Source organism: Melanerpes formicivorus, unplaced genomic scaffold (assembly GCF_026170545.1).
Source record: "Melanerpes formicivorus ecotype bairdi unplaced genomic scaffold, bMelFor1.0.p_v2 SCAF_4, whole genome shotgun sequence".
NCBI lineage: Eukaryota > Metazoa > Chordata > Aves > Piciformes > Picidae > Melanerpes > Melanerpes formicivorus.
Window position 1 is genome coordinate 21,603,885 of NW_027142356.1, and position 18,914 is coordinate 21,622,798.

General features: G+C 37.4%; 1 protein-coding gene across 1 annotated transcript; it reads right to left on the reverse strand.

Moving 5' to 3' along the window:
- Positions 1-180: 180 nt before the first annotated feature.
- On the reverse strand, positions 181-11,702 carry TDO2 (tryptophan 2,3-dioxygenase). The gene is made up of 12 exons (XM_068137214.1): positions 11,616-11,702; positions 11,163-11,268; positions 9,823-9,913; positions 8,722-8,792; positions 6,447-6,574; positions 5,659-5,845; positions 4,339-4,446; positions 3,317-3,428; positions 3,142-3,199; positions 2,589-2,668; positions 2,109-2,199; positions 181-944 (listed from the first exon to the last, which is right to left on the reverse strand). The coding sequence occupies exons 1-12, from the start codon at positions 11,648-11,650 to the stop codon at positions 791-793; spliced, it is 1,221 nt and encodes a 406-aa protein (XP_067993315.1). The 5' UTR covers positions 11,651-11,702; the 3' UTR covers positions 181-790.
- Positions 11,703-18,914: the final 7,212 nt, after the last annotated feature.

The window sequence follows — 18,914 nt, forward strand, 5'->3', positions numbered from 1 at the left end:
AGGAGTCCATCTGATGAGGAGACAACACAGCTTTATCAATATAGCTATGGCCAGGTTTGCCTCACTTTTATATTCTGTAAATTTTATTTCAATGGTGTTTTGAATAAAAAAATATTTCAAATGCCTGTGATAGTGTTGTTTGAAATTTGTGCTTGCTTTAAAAGAAGACTTAACAAAAGATGAACTTAAACACTGCTTTATTTGAAGGGCAAAGTACCTCTATGTGCTGTTCTTAAGAGTATTTCTGTGGCAGGAATTTACATTCACATGGAACATACAGATAGCAACAGGTTTCTTGATGTATGTAAAAGGTCAAGATGCTTAGATTTCTATATATTCAGGACTGACTTTTTAAAATCTAGCTTTTGAAACAAATTCCTTTTGAAATTCTCCTAGAGCTCAATAACTAATATTCTGCTGAAGGTGATGAGGCTATTACGGCCTCAATTAGAAGTAAATTAGTAACAGTCATTAGGCAAACAAATACAAAAATATATACAAATAAGACATGGTCGTCAGTCTTAAAACCTACAGTGTAGGTTTTAAGAAGCCAACTAAGAGTTGGTCATTCAGCTGAATTAGAGTATAATTTTAGTCTTAAAATAGGCTAACTCAATACAGATTTTTTTTTCTACAGTTAAGTTTCTTGCATGAGCTGATCACACTATTCACATATCTGTCATACATAAATATGTATTTACACACCCACACAGCTGTTTTATTGGGGGGATAGTGCCATTCAAGGTGCAAGTCCTGAAGTTCTTTACAGCAATCAGTCGAGAAAAGTAGGCTAGTCAGAGTCATCACTGCTAAAGTAGGAGCTGTCACAGTATTTTGCTGTGTAAAGGAATTTATGAATGTTTGGGTTCATCTTTGGTATCCAGTGTCTTGGCACTAGAAATGTTGAAAGATTGAACAAATCCACAAATACCTTGTATCTGTCACTGAAAAAGACAATTGGAACAATTAATGCTATGATGCCTGCATAGAAGGCCATAATTTCAAAATCCTCAGGAGTTCTTCCATCCCTTTTATTCAATAAAGGTTCTGCACTAATACTTCTCATGGCTATTCCAGAGTAATAAGGGCATAGTAAATCAGACTTGAAATATGATTGCTACAGTTACATCTTTCTTCTGAAAATGTGGAGTTTGTAGACTATAATCTCCAGACCTTTACTCCTGTGGTAGATATGAAATAGAATTTATTTAGGAAGAATGCTAACCTGAAATTAAGGAGGAGTGAGAAGGCTTGCTGAAAAAGAGATAAGTTTTGAATCTTCAAATTCAGTCTAACCATCTGCCTTTTTTCCCACCTTCTGCTCACAGCTATATGTGGCAGTCACCAGTTACATGCAGTTTCTCTTTGAAAGCAAACCTCAGAAAAGGTCCTGTTAGAGGAAGGTGCCCTAAATGTCCTTTTATGTTTTGACATAATGTTGTTCAGAATCATCAGGACATAGTTATAGCTGCAAGGCTGTAAGTGTCTAACTAGCTGGATCCTCAAATTTTGTGTAAAAAAAGTTCTACCCATACAGGGACTTCAGTGCTCAGCTCCTAATCATCCCTTTTAAATTCCTTTTTTACTTTGTCCAATAAAAGGAAACATTTCTGATTGCTGCTGGTGCAGCAGGAGAGTATTAATTGCTATCAACTTTAAGAACATATTTTATCCTAAATTAAAGTACCTTAGGTTGTAAGATTAAGAGTCATGCTAAGGAATAAAGAAACTGCCATCAGCTGCACAGCAGGCAGGACTTCCTTCCAGCCTGTGTCCCCTTATTAACTTGGGCTAGCTTACACACAAACTAAATAAACAGTGTGGGATTGCTATTATTGCTATTAGAGTAACACCTACACCCCTTCTCTAAGAATTACATGTGGCACTTTACACGTGTGATTAAAAGGAGTTCTTACCTCAAAAGCCTTAGAATTCACGAATGCCAACCTGTTAAGTAAGTGTACTACATACCCAGGAGGAAATGCTAGAGTCCCCAAACAGAAACTACAGCCTTCTTTCCTCCAGTGAGCTGTCTGGAATCAGTCTCCTGATGCAGAGTATCAATGATGAGCATTAATGCAGGTTACAGGAGAAAACAAGATTCTTACCTCACTGTTGAGCGCAAATATTGGTAGCCTGATGAGCCTCCAGTGCCAGCCTTGCTGCCAATCATCCTGTGCACCATACAGACGTGGTTGTCTAAGTAATGCAAAAGGATGGGGTATATTATTGTTAATACAGAATGACTACCCTGTTGTACATTATTATGCTCTCTCAATCGATGCATTCATCTATGGATGTCTAGATAGGGAAGGAGCAGAAGGAATATTGCATATGAAGGGATAACATCATGACATTTTGGGAGTCATTTGGAAAATAATTATCTCAAATATGCAGTATTCAGTATTCCTAAGGTATATTGTTCACCTAACTTAGTGCATGTCATAAAGTGATAGCTGTACCCATGTATCTCGTGCTCACAGAAGCAGCAGTTCATCTTTCCTCTTGGCCAAAGTATGAATAAAAAGTCATTACTAAAGGATGAACCAGAAGCAAAAGGATTGTCACAACCAAGAAGTGAAACTTACATCTCCATTTAGTCATGAGCACATCGATATCCATGAGGGAGGTGAGTAGCTGAAAGGGAACTTGAAAACGTGGCTCCTCCCTTGGAAAATGGAAGAGAAAACATAGCAAGACCTCTTACAATACGCTGTATTATTCTAAGTAGCTCTTCACCAACACATATTAATGACTTAATACATATTTTTCCTAACTGGTCTTGAAATATTACTAGATATCCTAACAAACACCTCTGACATGTAAATCTTTATCTGTGCCTTTTCCCTCATACTTGCAAAAGTACTCTTAAGTCATCCTAGGACACTTTGTAGAATAGCTTCAATCTGAGGAGCAGGTTGAAATCAGCTGCTTGGAGAGCCTATATAAGCTCCATCCTTGAAGATATTCAAAACTCAACCAGGCACAGATATGACCTTCAAGTTGGATCTAACTAATATGAATTGTTGTGGATCGTTGAGCTAGATTACTTTCCAAGGCACATTCCAACCAAAATAAACCTGTGCTGCTGTCTTTCACCTTCACACCAGTAAGCATTAAAGATACATTTTGTAACATTACCTGTAGAAGTAGATCATTAAGGCTCCCTTCAGTGCTTTGTAAGAAAGTCGTCTTTCTCCTGCAAAATACAAGTGTCTTTAATGATTCTCTTGCAAATTGAATGGTATCATGTGATTATATGCATCATGCATAACAAAATAAAAAGTGCGTATTACCATATACTAATGCAATCTACCTTTACTAAGCAGGTGCTCATGGCGTTTTTCATCAAATAACGAAAGTAATACGTCTTTCTGTTTTTGGAATTCAGATAGTAAGTCATCTTTTTCTTCTGATTCTGGTTTGGCCTTTGATAATTAAAACAAAAGCAGATTTCAGAATTCATTAGGGAAAATTAAGCACCTGAATGACCCACAATGCAACTTCTATTTTCATCATAAGTAAGTTTATGTCTTTAATGTAAGAAATGTATTTTCAAACAAGACGAGTCATTGAGTCACTGTCCTTTAAAATCCAGAACTGCCACAGAGTGTGCAATTAAATGGCTGTCAACAAAATTCAGATGAATGAATATTCAAACATTCAGTCTAGAGGCCTTACAAACACTGAACTTCTTTGAAGTCTGATTAATTTTATTTTTCAAGGCAAAAATAAAAAATACTTGCACAGCTATGGGTAAGAAAATTCTGAATAAGTTTTAGCTAAGTTATAAAGCTGTAAACAGATATTCTCAGGAAATAAATTAATTATTATGGTGTTTTTTCTATTAAAACTGTACTCAAAGCTACAGGTCTTACAATACGGGAGGGGTTTTTTGTAGTTATTTGCCAGTGTAATACAAATGATCACACAGACCAAATTGCCACATCCTGTTAAACAGAAATATTGTGACACTCCATAAACAAAGCTCAGGGGCCCAAACTTTGTGTTTACTCTGAACCGTAGATGTAAGTACTACCTAAAGGTCAAGTGGTAGTTTCAGTAAAATCAATTTCAACCTCTCCAATGATACTAGACATTTCCTTTTTGCAATCAAAATAATCTATGTGTCACACGCATTAAACTCTCTTAGATGTCAAATTACAAACTTATTCAGGTTTCTTGAAAAATGTGTGGGTTTTCTGTCTCTTGCAGACAGAGCCTGCTGAAGATTAAGTAGAGTGAGAAACCATGAGTGGGTCAAAAGTCAAATTTAAGTCAGGATGTCATTTTGCCAGCTGTATTTGCTTATAGCTACATCAAAAGTACACTATATACCTGCACCAGAGCAAATTCCTCTTCTAGGCCTTTTAAAACATTCTCTTCAAATTGTCCCCAGAAATCAAATCCTTCTGCTTCAAGTCCTGGAGTTCTTTCCAGCCATGCCTTTAATAGTAATACAAATGTGTTCAAACATGAACAGTGCAAACACATTATCTAGAATTACAAGTTACAGCAACATAAAATATCCTGCTGCAGTTGTTCTGGTTTAGTATCCTGTAGAGGTACTTACTGTTGGAGCAAGCATGTCCATGTAGGTGTTTTATACTTGAAAATGGTGCCATGCAAACGCAGCCACAGGTAACTGGTTAAATTATCAGTGTTGGAAGATGAAAGCTCTCTCATTCTGAAACTATCTTTAAAGTCAACTCCCTTTAGATACAGGTAAACAATCTTATCTCACATATATAGGATAATTGTAAAGATAAATCCCAGAAAGAAGATGCAAAACTGTCTACACAACCATTTTTCACCATATTGGACAAGGTGATCACTGATCCAGCAGACTGACATTAACAATCCTTAAAACACATGATGATACAAGACAGAAATTTACTTGGCAGCTATCAAAGATTTCTCTTTGATTTAATAACGGCAACAAATTTTGGAAGGAAAAACTTAGGAATCTTTATGGTCAAAATCCTTTTAGGGATCACTTACTTTAGCTTCTTGTCTGAATGATACATGAAGTCTTAACAAATGAAGAAAAGCCAGAAAAATGTCTTTCCATTCTATAGCAGGTGTCATTAGTAAGAGTGGATGCTTTTACTGAGGCTTATACCGCATTATTCTTTAGAAAGCTATGTTACTTTGGTGTATGAAAATGACAAAGGCATTAGAAAAATTGCTGTGAGTCATAACTCTGAGATAAAGTCATTAAATCAAAGTAAGTGACAATGAAACATTTGTTCAACAACTTTTCTCCTTTCTATTGCTTTACTTTTTCGAACCTCTCCAGTAGCCATGACTAACTGGAAATCTCTTTAAACTTTTTTTTCTAAAAAGGGTTTATAGTCATGAAAAATGATGCAAATTAAATTATACCTTTATATTCTTAGCTCATACTTCCACAATGCACTTTATTAGTTTAACAGTCAGACTTCTCAAAAAAGAGGAAATGATGTGAAAAAGTCAGTTGGTCTACTAACAACTAACTCTATTTAAATTCAATTTTGGTAAGAATCCAAGTCACAAGTGACTGGGAAATTGATTGCTTGCTTGTTTCTCTCAAGGAAGGAAAAAATTGTTGCTGACACTAGTGAAGGCCGTTCTTGGGAGACAGAGCAAAACCAAAGCAAGATCTAAGACAGACTTTACCTCTACAAGTTGCAGTAGTGTTGGTTCTTGCTCTGATTTAAGAAGTAGCTCATAATCCCCTCCCTTGAAGTTGTCACGATAATGCCTTCTGTTGTAGGGGACTCTCAGACTTTGTGGAACACCGATTTTGTTCTCTAGCAAGCGAAACTGCAAGCTCTGAAAACCTGAGGCTGGGCTTAGGTAGTATCTTTGGGAACATAAGAAAAGAAGACCAAAAAAAACAAACAAACAAAAGAGCGCAGGATATTATTTTATAATGATGAGATACTGCTTCTCAATAACAACAATCACATGTATTTCCCATGTAAAGAGCCACTTGAAGCCTCCAGCACTACAGACACTTTGAAAACATGAAGCAAGGAAACACTATGCAAAACAAAGCAACTGAAATGTCCATTTGATAATCTATGGACAGTGCATTTCTCTCACCCAAGCACTTCTATGATCTGCTGTAGAATACAGCTGCAAGTGTGCTCTAATAAGTTTCAAGTAAATTAACAGAACCATGAGCTGTTTCTATTGTTTAACTTTTACTCTGAAACCACTCAGGAGCACTGCACAAACACCAACAATTAACTTGCACTTGTTTGCAGACCATACTCACTCACACTCTTGCTCAACTTTTTAATTGACCCTTGTCTTCATATATCACAGTTGCCTTGCTAAGGTACACTGTCCTCTTGCCAAATGATGTGTGTACCACAGGCTGCCAGGGTACATTCACAATCAATTCTAAGGACAGGAATTACCAGCCTGTGGCTTAATGTGGAGAAACACCAAGTATTTACCTGAAATCGAAGAAGTCCAGTGCAGTCATAGTTTCCAGAATTGAGAACTGTTCCACAAGTAATTTCATAATCATTGAAATTCTGTTCATTCGAGTGATAACCTTCAGCATGTTCCTCTCATCTCTTACCTGTAGAAAAATGAAGATCATTACATGACAGAATGATGGTCTGTTCATATTCTGCATATTTATTTTAGATCTTCACTATTGAATGGAGCTATAGCTCTGAAGTTCTTTCCAACAGAACCTCATATGTAATAGAGAATCCTTTCAGTTTTAACTGAAAACCAAAACTATATTTTTCAAAGACGGAGATCTGTTTTTCTCTAACTGATGACACAAATGGTCCAAATGTATATTTTTTTCTACACTTTTTACTGAAATAGAAGTCATGACAAGAAATTACATTCTAGACCAAAATCATTTCTATCATGATCATTTCCAATGATTGCAATAAAATTTAATGATATATGTGATACGATAATTACATTATGCTTTCTACTATAATCACTTCTATAATCATTACTGTGAAGGAGCAAGTCATAAGGCAGGTGTGGAAAGTACTTAAATGTTGAGAAGCAGAATTATCTGAGAGGTACATCAGGAGAGCGTATCTGAAAAGATATTAATCAGAGATGTGCATTAGCAAGCAGAGGAAAACAGAAAAGATTGCATCTGGTGGGAAATCGAAAACATTAAAGGGAACACATAGAAGCTCTTGTCTGGATAAAATGAACACTGTCTGCAAAGGAGTTTGCTGAAATTCTGACTAGCTTCAGTGGGATTTAACTTCTCTCTAAGACCTGGGCACGCAATCAGGAAATATCAGACTACAAAAATGAAAGATGATAACCATTTCCTTAATTGCCAGGCTGTGTACTTAACCTTGACATTGACATTTCAAATTATGATTATAAGCAAAGTCACATGTTTTACAGGAATAAATAATGAAAAATATTCTGCTTAAGAATTTATTTCAATCAGTTATAATTTGATATAATGTTCAACTAAAAATTACCTAGTTTCAATTTTTCCTCATCTACAAAGGCTTATTATGTTAATCAAGGTATTTCTCAAATTACATGAAGTCAGCATTTTTCTCTGGATATTGTAGTTTTCTATCAGTTTTCTATTATTCAGAGTCGTTTATAGCTTTGGACAAATGTTTAGAGATGTTAAAAATATTCCTGTTGTATTTGTAATTTTCAGAAATCCTCGTACAATTATACATTATTGCTTTTCTGTTGAATTTAATAATAACTACTGAAAAGAGTTATCCTTCTGCATAGAAGATACTGCATGGAAGGATATAGCATGTAGACGTCAAAACACTGAACAAAGACAGAAGGTGACTTGCTGGAACGAGTCCAGAGAAGGGCAACGAAGTTGGTGAGGGGTTTGGAACACAAGCCCTATGAGGAGAGGCTGAGGGAGCTGGGGTTACTTAGCCTGGAGAGAAGAAGACTCAGGGGTGACCTTATTGCTCTCTACAGCTACCTGAAGGGAGGTTGTAGACAGGCGGACCTTGGTCTCTTCTCCCAGACAGCCAGTACCAGAACAAGAGGACACAGTCTCAGGCTGCACCAGGGGAAGTTTAGGTTGGATGTTAGGAAGAAGTTCTATACAGAGAGTGTGATTGCCCACTGGAATGGGCTGCCCGGGGAGGTGGTGGAGTCACCATCATTGGAGGTGTTCAGGAGGAGACTTGATGGGGTGCTTGGTGCCATGGGTTAGCTGTTTAGGTGGTGTTGGATTGGTTGATGGGTTGGACGTGATGATCTTGAAGGTTTCTTCCAACCTGGTCTGGTCTGGTCTGGTCTGGTCTGGTCTATTCTATTCTATTCTATTCTATTCCATGTGACTTTTCAACTTAAAAATACCTGTGAGCCTTCTAGTTTTCAGTTTTGCTTCACAGTATGATGTTTCTGCAGTAGAATATCCCTAAGTTTCTACAGTTATCCAGTACTAGTAGGATATTATGAGACCAATAAAATTGGTCAATAAAATTGGTCTAGGAGAGTGATGTAAGCAAAATGCAGACTTCAGGAGGAAGTCAGGATTTTGCTGGTCAAACGTCTGTACTATCAGGGTGCAAGAGTCACTCAGTCAAATTTCATTGGTTTTGGTTGTTGTTTTTTTTTCTTCTCATGCTGTGTTTTTAAAAAAAAAAAAAAAAGCACATGTTGCTTCAGTAAACCAAATATTGTCAAGTTGGAAGGCAGGAAGAAAGGGAGAAAGCTGTATTTTCCCAAAATTAATATTTGCTTTTAACTTACGTGGCCATTTTGGAAGATCTCTCGCACAGAGTCCATTTCCCACAGAATCTGTTTAAACCAAAGTTCATAAGCTACAAGAAGAAAAGGATCATTAGCATGAACTTTAACATTACTTTGTATGTTCTTCATAGCATTGAAGGAGTAAAATTCTTACATCATTGTTTGTTTGAAACAGCCTATGTTTATACTGCTGGTGTAAAAATTATGTTGATACACAAATGTATTACTTGTATGATGTCCTTTTCCTAAATCATTGCATGAAGTTAGGTAGGGCTGAGCATGTTGACAGAATTTTCTAAAGCATGTTTTACACATCATGTATTTGATGTGCATAGTGTTTGTTGCAAAAGCAGGAAAGAGAAAATCTAGATCTGATATTCCACTAAAAGATAACTCCAGAGCTGCTTACACTCTTTATGTCACTACATATTTCCTGTCACTAGTAGCAAAACAGCATCAGGCCAGTGCCTGCAAAATGTGTGTGTCAGTTAGCACACCTAACCAGCACGCTGGCTTCTAAACAGCCTCTGTATGGTTACAACTGGATTGTAGTTTCAGAGAATGTACAAACACAAACAAAAATTGCATAAAATAAACTTCATAGCAACTTATTAATCAGACAGAGACCTTCTTCACAGAAAGAGTGATTGGCCATTGAAATGGACTGCCCAGGGCAGTGGTGGAGTCACCATCACTGGAGGTGTTTAAGAAGAGACTGGATGAGGCACTTGGTGCCACGGTTTAGTTGATTAGATGGTGTTGGGTGATAGGTCGGACTTGATAATCTCGAAGCTCTTTTCTAACCTGATTAGTTCTATTCCACTCTATTCTAATTTCACCACCTTAACATCTCTAGAAACAGAACTATCCAAGTCTTTATTTACTAAATCCAGAGGTTATACTTATGGCTTCATAAGCATAGAGTTGATTACAGACTTACAAATGTTATAGGGATATATACAAGTATAAATGAAGATACAGGGCAGAGAAATTGTAGTGATCGTGTTGAAAACAAATTGAGCATTGCATGCTTCAGTTCTGAATAATTCCCTGTGGCAAAAATACTGATCAACCACTGATAAACTTCTCCCAGCCACTTACCTTGGTGTGTCACAATGAAAAGATGCTCATCATGGATTTTGTTTCCTCTCTTCTCACTCTGAAGTTCTTGAGCATTCAGTATTTTGTTCAGCTTAAAAATAAAGATAAGATTGTTCCATAACACTCTCAATTCTCCCTTTGGCAGTGCTGATATATATATAGTTATGCTGTATAGAGCTCCTATTTAAGGATAATATTTGTTTTAAAGTATACATAGACCTCATTCCAGGTTGCATGAGAAGTTAGACTAAACTGTCTCAGGTGTCCTTTTTACTTTATAATTAAAAAAGAAAAACCACAAAAAATCTTGCCTAAAATGGAATGTTATGGTTCTTCAAATAATAAAGTTTGAAGAAAACAGTTCAATGGTATGTTTCATCATAAGAAAAAGGAAAACAAAATATCCAGCATGTTTTCCAGATCTTGCTGGATACTGTTGCATTCTGTAAAAATGGAATTCCTATAGTGAAATTCTATGTAATCACACAATAACATCTGCACAAGAGCTCTGATCTGAGGCTGTACTAGGTATTTAAATTCTGGCATGACTTATTTTTCTACCGAGTCAGATTTACAATCTAATTATAGCTGGTTTAAAATAAATCTTTACATGATTCCATATGGCATGCCAACAGATCAGTCTTCTGTTAAACATAGTAATTCTGCTCACTTCAGTTCATGCTGTCAAACTAACCAAACAACAAAAAACTAACCTAACAAAAAAGTTATTCCTTTATTACTTACAGATTTTATTTATTTTTACATATTTCTTAATTCTAGTTGTTGTGGAGGGGTTTGGGGGTGGTGGTGTTGGTTGGTGGTTTGGTTTTTTTTTTTCTTTTGGTTGGCTGGGGGTTTTGTTGTTGTTTGTTTGTTTGGGGTTTTTTGTGTTCCTTTAGTTGTCATTGCACCTCCCAGGTTTCTAAATTATTTTTTTCCAGCCAAATATTCTGGGCTTTCATACAGTAATTTAGGGAAGTTGCACACAGCCTGCTGACATGGAGAAATTGTCAAATGGTGATTGTCGGACCAAAGAAAGCCTTTTGAGGTACATCACTTCACAGTGTAGGTTTACCAATGGAAATAATTCCCTACCAATCCCACCCCCCAGGATATCCAGCTTCCATGCATTTTGAGCAGCTATCCCACAATTCCCCTGCACCACCCCACCTGAGATAGGAAGCTGTGCAGATGGTTACATGTGGAGAACTTAGGTAGATGAAGAGTACTTGAAGACCTGCATTAGTGACTCACAGACTGCTAGGAGAAGCATCAATCACAGGTCCTGGCTCAAGTCTTAAAAGTGAGCAAGGCAGTAAACATGAAATCCTTAAACTTACTTGTAGGTAGTCTCCATAGACAAGTCCACCTTTACTGGCTTTATTTACCCCTTCTTGTGATTTGCCATCTTGTTCATCTTCCAAAGATAGATTGTTAAAATTGAATCTAAGAAGAAAATTAGTTAAATATATTAACAATTTAATTACAGAACTATGATTACATCTGACTTTACAGTAACAAATGAATCTATAATTCAAACAATCCTTGGTTTTGAGAAACTGAGCCACCAAAGCAGGCTTTTGAGAGAAACAGTACACCTAAACACCTCCTCACAGTAACAGCTGGTAGCACTGTATCAAATAATGACTGCTCAGACAATCTCTTTTCCTTTAGTGATAGCTACAGCTGTCTATTTGTCAATATGCATTCCTCTCTAAGCTTTCATATTTTACATCAACATTATATCATCTGAACTGACACTCTGAAGCAAAACACAGGGATGAGGGACTCACAGGTAATTGCTTCTTGCAAAGGGGCACCCACTCATGATTCTAGGATCCAAACTTGCTGAGCTGCACACCAGGGAATACGCTCCGTTAGTGTTCCAAAATCCACTGCAGCCACCTTATATGTAACCTTATCTCACTGCCTAGGCAAATTCTCCTCCCCAAATTCTCCTCCTGAGCCCTCAGCCCATCCCCACTATTCAATAATTACAGATACTATCACAGCACAAAGGTCAATAAGTTCATGTGTTGTTGGCTCTTCAGGGTTTGGTTGGTTTTTTTCCCCCCAATCAATCCAAACAGGAATGGCTGGCATACTTGCTTTGTCCTATGGAACACACTTTTGTGCTTTTCACCACAAGGTATCCACCAGCTCCTTCTCTGGAGACAAAGGCTGGAGTAAGGAATAAGTCAGTGAGTGGACTGTGTGTGAGAAAAAGGCAATATTTGATAAATTCAGGAATTGTTAAAGTAGGTTTTTAACTTGCAGGCAGTTGTATCAAGATACTTTTAAGTTTAAAAAATGAAACACACGGAGAAGGGAAAGGAAGGGGAAGGAGGACATATTTGTATTGCAAACTAAGTAGTGCTTATAATAGAATTTAAGTTAATACCCATACTTTAAATAAAAGAACTAATCCCATGTAGTTTTCCTGGGGTTTCATTCATGACAATTTCTTAATTTTATTTCCTTGCACAAAAGTTTGACTCTCATTTATTGACAAATGTTACCCAATTCTATTTAATCATCAGCTTAACACACAATGACGTAACATGTCACCTACCAGACTTTTCAGGAAGAAAAAAGTTAATGCTCAGTTTTACTGCAAACAAAGCTACAGGGCCCCTGTGACCCTAGACCATTTGCTCTCTGCAAGACCTACTGTGGTTAGTTCAGTCACTTAAAAGTAGTCTATTCATTAAAAAAAAAAAAAAAAATCATATGTAGTACATGGGTGGTAAGATGTATACCTTGCTCAGCCAGATGCCATTTGTCAGTCTACACAAATATTAGTTTTAAACTAGGTTGAGCTACAAGAAAAGTAAGACTCTACTGAGGAAACCCATCAAACAAGGTCAAGGGGTTCTTCATTCACAATGCAAAACCTGACAGAGAAAAATAACCCTCTCACCACACACTTCTATACAGCCACTCAGAATGCAGACAGGTAGAAATGAAAGTGAAAACTGCACACTGGCAGATACATCAGAAATTAAGTGTTGAAAACTGTGGTTTTCACTATCCCATTTGCACTAAACTAGCATGATTACACATGTAGTAATTTCTTACATCCACAGATCTCAAAGACATGGACATGTCACTTCTATACACTCTTACGTGAAATCCAGACTGTCTCCACATGGAAATCAAAACTTCCATTACTTTTTCTCAAGGCACAAAATGCAAAGTAAGAGTATGAATCTAGTGAAAATAAGGGCAAATACAAAAAGTCTTAACCTCACCGAAGAAGTTACTTCCTGTTTTCTTATGCAGTTTTAGTTTCTTCTGTGGGACACAGAGAATAACAAACTTCTAGACTAACAGTCTTTAACTTGCAATCTTACATTGCCTACCCAGCAGGCAAAGAACTTTGAAGAAGCAGAGCCCTTTTAAATGCTGTCCTAAAAAAAAAACCCACCAACTTAAAAAAAAAAAACAACTCCTTTTTTGGGAACTAATACTACCCTTAATTGCTTCAGAGTTACCAAACTCAAAATCTAACTGAGGATATCATCTGAACCAAGCGCCACTATACAAAATCACCTTCTGACATGCTTCAGATAGATTACAATTTAGAAAGTTATTTCCAGGATTACCAACATGTTTAAACTTCCTCTTTAGAGACATCATAGCTGATTGTTCCCAAAGCACCTCAGTCCTGAAAATTCCCCATTATGGTAACACACGTGAAACCTGACAATCCAAAAGAAAGGCATCCGCTAGTCATCATGCTCCCTTGCTGGCCATGTTCACTTTCACTGTTAAACCCTCTTGTGCTGCTGCATTTAGAAAGCTCAGCTATCCCCAGAATCCTCCCTCTGAATGTTTCCAAGTGTCTCTGAGTTGTCACAATATCTGCCTTGCCATCAGTTCCTCTTGTATTTCACTATCAGCCAATAACTTCATAATACACATGTGAGGATACAAAAATACGATCCTCCTAGTCAGCAGAAAAGTACAAAACACTGGAAAAAAGAGATGACAGCAGTTTGTTTCAAGACCACACTTGGGCCACAAATACATTCCTCTATGTTTGTACAATATCAGGCTGTGATTTAAAATAAGAAACACAAATATAGTTTTGCAGTGCTGTCAATACACGAGACACAGGTATCAAAATATTCACTCATAACCTAGAAAAGCCACAACAATTTAATAAATTCTTTCCATAGCAGAGATAATTAAAAATACATAAGCTGACCCTTTCATATACAATGCAAAATGAAGATGCTAAACTCATAACCAAATATATTTAAGAAGAAAAGTCTACCTAGTACATTTGTTTACAAAAGGTTTCAAGCACCTAAAATACATACACCATACTTTGTATATGTGTTGTAGACTGGATACTAGAGACTGTATTCTCTACATTAAATTTAAATCCATGGTTACCAGGCTAAGCATATGAACTTTCTGATTTTGCACACAAACCAGAAATAATTAGCTCTCTCTTTTCTATGTCCAACAGGTAACCTCAACCGAAATAAATATTCAGTCTAAAATGTACAGAAGTTCAACTGTTTTTTTCTATGCTGCTGTAATTTAATCATCTGTATTTCACTTTGAAAACTAGAAATATTAGCTTCATGTTAACTTCTTGAAAAAAAAAAAGCTTTATTTCTTCCCTGCTCTGCCTCAAAAACAAGCAAGCAAAATGAGACCACCGTGTTTATGTTTTATAGAGAGAAGCAGGAACAAGTATGGAACTTAAAGCTGGTAACTCTTACCTGCATTGCATATCTAGCCAGGGCAAGCTCTGAGGACTGATCATTTTATGAAACACTGGCTGACATTATCCTTGCAACCTTTAATTTAAGGAAATTTAATCTTACACAACCTGAGTTCTACTCTCTAAACATTCCAACTACAACAGATTACAAACTATTCAAGATCAGATGAAAAAGAGGTCTTAATGAGGACTTGAAAACCCCTGAAATAAAAGCATAGACAATACAGAACTATCATTCACTCATCTTGCTTACTGCCTTGATCTGATCTCAAGAAGTCTTCACAAGTATGTCATAAGCTGGGTACTAAAAATATTTTTTAAATGTACTTGAACCATATGGTTATGAAATTGTCTGTTGGCAGTATAAAATTATAGCACAGATCAAAAGAGGTTTGGATCAGTTCAGAGCCTTAAACTCTGGCATGGCTTCAGACATCCTTAGAAATAAATGTGCCTCTGGCATGCTGCTCAGATTTGGGCTCACTGCAGGGCCATGATGGATGACTGAGAATGGCTCAGAAAAATAAGAGTGTATGTGGGTGCCCTTGAGCCTTTATTTAGTTATTTATTTACTTTTAAATTGTGACAGTCAGAGAGAAAGACTTCATCCCAGAAACATATCAGAAGACTCTAACCATTAGCAGACAGTGAGAATGTTCCGTTCCATGACTGAGCTGAAGACAAACATAGCCAAAAAACTTGCACAAGTTACCAGAGCTAAACTTTGTGGCCTTCAAACAAGCTGCCCTGGGCTTCTTGATCAAGTATGAGAATTTTTAAGCACAATTCTTAATTCATTCTCATTCCCCTTCTCTTTGCTTGCCTTTTCCCATGTTGACATGGGGTGCCCAGCTCAGCTTTTCTCATCTTGGCTGTAGCAGGGTTGCAGAGAAAAACTGAAGTTACTTGGTCTGAGAGAAGTAATTCATGTGGGGAGAAAAATGAGCCTCTCTCTATCCTCAACAGAGTCAGCCTGTATCACATTTCTTAGATAGTGCTGGGGCCAAGAGTTTGCATGTTCTTATTGGGTGAGGCTGTATCCCTAAAATATTAGTCTGATGATAACAGGTAAGTAAGAATGACCTCCTATTTATTCTCATGAATCCAACAAGAGTCTTCTCTCTTACTATATTAGAAGTAACCTGTTTACCCAAGCCAAATCTCAAATTATCCTACATAAAATCACTCAGAAAAGAAAAAATGCAATACAAATGGTTTGGATGGTGTTACCCATTCTCCTGCTCAAACTCATCATAGATCATTTTGCTATTCCAACATTCATTAATGGTGAACAAAGAGCTTGGAGACCTGGCTGCAAACAAGTGACGCTTGAAGCTTCCCAACACCATCGTCCTGGAACTACAGATTAGGAGTTATCAAGTGCAGATGGCTTCAATCAATGTATCAGTGATTTGGATAAAAGATCCCACTAGGTCATGTCATGCTGAAGACTTTCTACTGCGTGTCTAGAGAAGGGCCATACAGGATGATCAGAGGGCCGGAGCACCTCTCCTGTGAAGACAGGCTGAGAGAGTTGGGATTGTCCAGTCTGGAGAAGACAAGGCTCTGAAGAGACCTTATTGTGGCCTTTCAGTATCTGGCAGGGGGCCTGCAGGAAGGCTGGCGAGGGACTTTCTAGAGTGTCAAGTAATGACAGGGCTAGGGGCAATGGATCCAAGATAGAGGAGGGGAGATTTAGAACACTGGAACAAGTTTGCCCAGGGAGATAGTGGAAGCCACATCCCTGGATGTTTTTAAGGTCAGGCTTGATGGGGCTCTGGGCAACCCGATCTAGTAGAGGGTGTCCCTGCCTATGACAGGGGGGTTGGAACTAGATAATCCTTGGGGTCCCTTTCAACCCTGACAATTCTGTGATTCTGCTAGAAAGCAGTAGGTATTTTGGGAAGAGGTATTAGAACAAAACAATCAAGCATTTTTTTAAAACGAACAAAAAAAAAAACACCCTCTAAAAATCAATTTTACAGTGAGATAATTTCCCCAGTATAGCCATCTAAATTTCCAATGTTGATAGCCTGGAACTTCCTAAGATACCTGTGTCATTTAATAATCCTTCTGTGAATCCACAGCCTGCAGCAATGAGTTCCATAACTGAAGTGCAGGTTGTGTGAAAGGCTATTTCCCTGTGCTACATTCAAACTTCCTGCCAAGTAATCAACTGATTTTATTTTCCATTTGCAATTTTCACAGCTTATGACCTTACTGTATTACAGCTTTATAGTTCCAGTTACCATTTTCTGCGCTTGTGCAGACTCTGTTGTGGACTTTTTGAGATTAAGTATTCAGACAGCAAATGTTTTCTTGGTCTATAGACGTAAGCATCGTTAGTTCCATACAATTATAATGATGATAGGATGTCTCTCGTGGAAAACAAACCCACAACTATAATAGCATAATGCAGGTCAGCAGCTATTGGTAGATTTTAGTTGACAAGATGCATCTCAAATTGCACAGATGAAGCACATGGCACCCTAAGTCAGAACCTCAGGGTGATGGCTGCTTTAAGAGCACTGAACAAAGTGACAAGACATAAAAGGAAGGTGAGGAAAAGATCCATTTGGCACCAAAACATGCCCTCTGCTAAAATGAATGCTTTGTGATTTTCAAAGCTGGACTTTCTATTTAATTGGCATTTAGAATTAACAGTCAGTTTTAAGAGAAATAAAATTTAGTGGCTCAAGGCTAAAATAAACAAGCTGGAAGTTGATGCAATATTAATAATCCAATCAGACATTTGTACTTGGGGGAGGAACAGAGCTCAAGGTCTTCCAAACTACAAACAAAGAGAAGAGATAGTGCTGCAAGGATTTTTTTTTTTTTTAAATAATGTATTTGTTCTACTTTTTAAAGACAAAATCTATGTTATCACTTCCCAGCATACATTTAACTTCCATTTATGATTCACACATCCCAGCATAATCCTCCCTATTCTGTCTATCATTTGAAGTTCAGCAGAATTTCTTTCACATTGCACAATCTCTGATCCTGTTAATGCTGGTACCAAATTTCCTGCTGTTCTTGAAAAGGAACTCTTTTTAGATTACCACCAGTTCCCTCTACACTTATAATTCCTATATATACAGCACTCACACTGTGCATTCATGGGCTGTCTGCAACCTGTACTCCAACAGTGAAGCAACTTGCTCTCAGAATGGCTCCTGATGAACAATACATCTTCCATGTGTTCTGAATGGTAATTATTTCACAAGCATAGAGAAAAGTCTCTTTTACTGTTATGGAAAAAAAATCCTTCTTTCATCAATGAAAATTTATCAATATCAACCAAAACTATAAACCTTGGAAAAACAACAGATCTTGAATGTATGCCACACAGCTGTCTCAAAGCAACCCTGTCCTCTTTTACTGCCTTGCAACAGCTCATTGGAAGGTGCAATTCATTAGTATAGGAAAGCTATTGATTTGCCCCTCCTGATCAGCTGAATCCTAGTTACCAGTCAGGTACAGTGAAGTTAAAATCTGGAGCCATATGCTACTGCCATGCTTCCACGTTGCTAAGTGCTGCTTTTTGCTCCATGGCACAGCCAGCTAGCAAGCGCAAAGGGCTGGTGGAGGACAAATGCTGACAACAACTTGCTAATCTCATGCTATTCAGTGTTACCATTAATGGCTTGGATAATAGAATAAGTTATACACTACTTAAACTGACAAAAGAAAACAGCCTGGAAGGTATAACAGCATAATAGCAGATGGGGTCTAGAATTCACAGTTATCTTAATGCATTGAAAAAATAATGTGCAGCTCTGGTGATATCAGTATTGTATCAATACACATTAAGAGATGAAACAATTGGGACCACCAATGCGGAGAAGGACTTGGGAGTACTAGTGGGTGAAAAGCTGGACATGAGCCAGCAATTTGCACTCACAGCCCAAAGGCCATTGGCCTTCTGGGCTGTATCAAAAGAAGCATGGCCAGCAGTTCAAGAGAGGTGATTCTGCTCTGATGAGATCTCACTTGAATTACAATGTCTGCATCTGGGGCCTTCAGTGCATCTGGGGCCTTCAGCACAAGAAAACCATTGACTTGTTGGGGTGGCTTGAGAGGAGAGTCACAAAGATGATGTGAGAGATAGATAACCTCTCCTATGAAAAAAAAGACTGAGAGAACTGTTTTAGTTCAGTCTGCAGAAGGGAAGGTTCCAGGGAGACTTTATTATGGCCTTTTAGTATTTAAAGGGGGCCTATAAGAAAGATGAGGACAATCTTTTTAGCAAGGTCTGTTTCAATAGAACAAAGCATAATGGTTTTAAAAGGAAAGATAGTGGATTTAAACTAGATATAAGGAAGAAATGCTTTACTATGAGGGATGGTGAAAT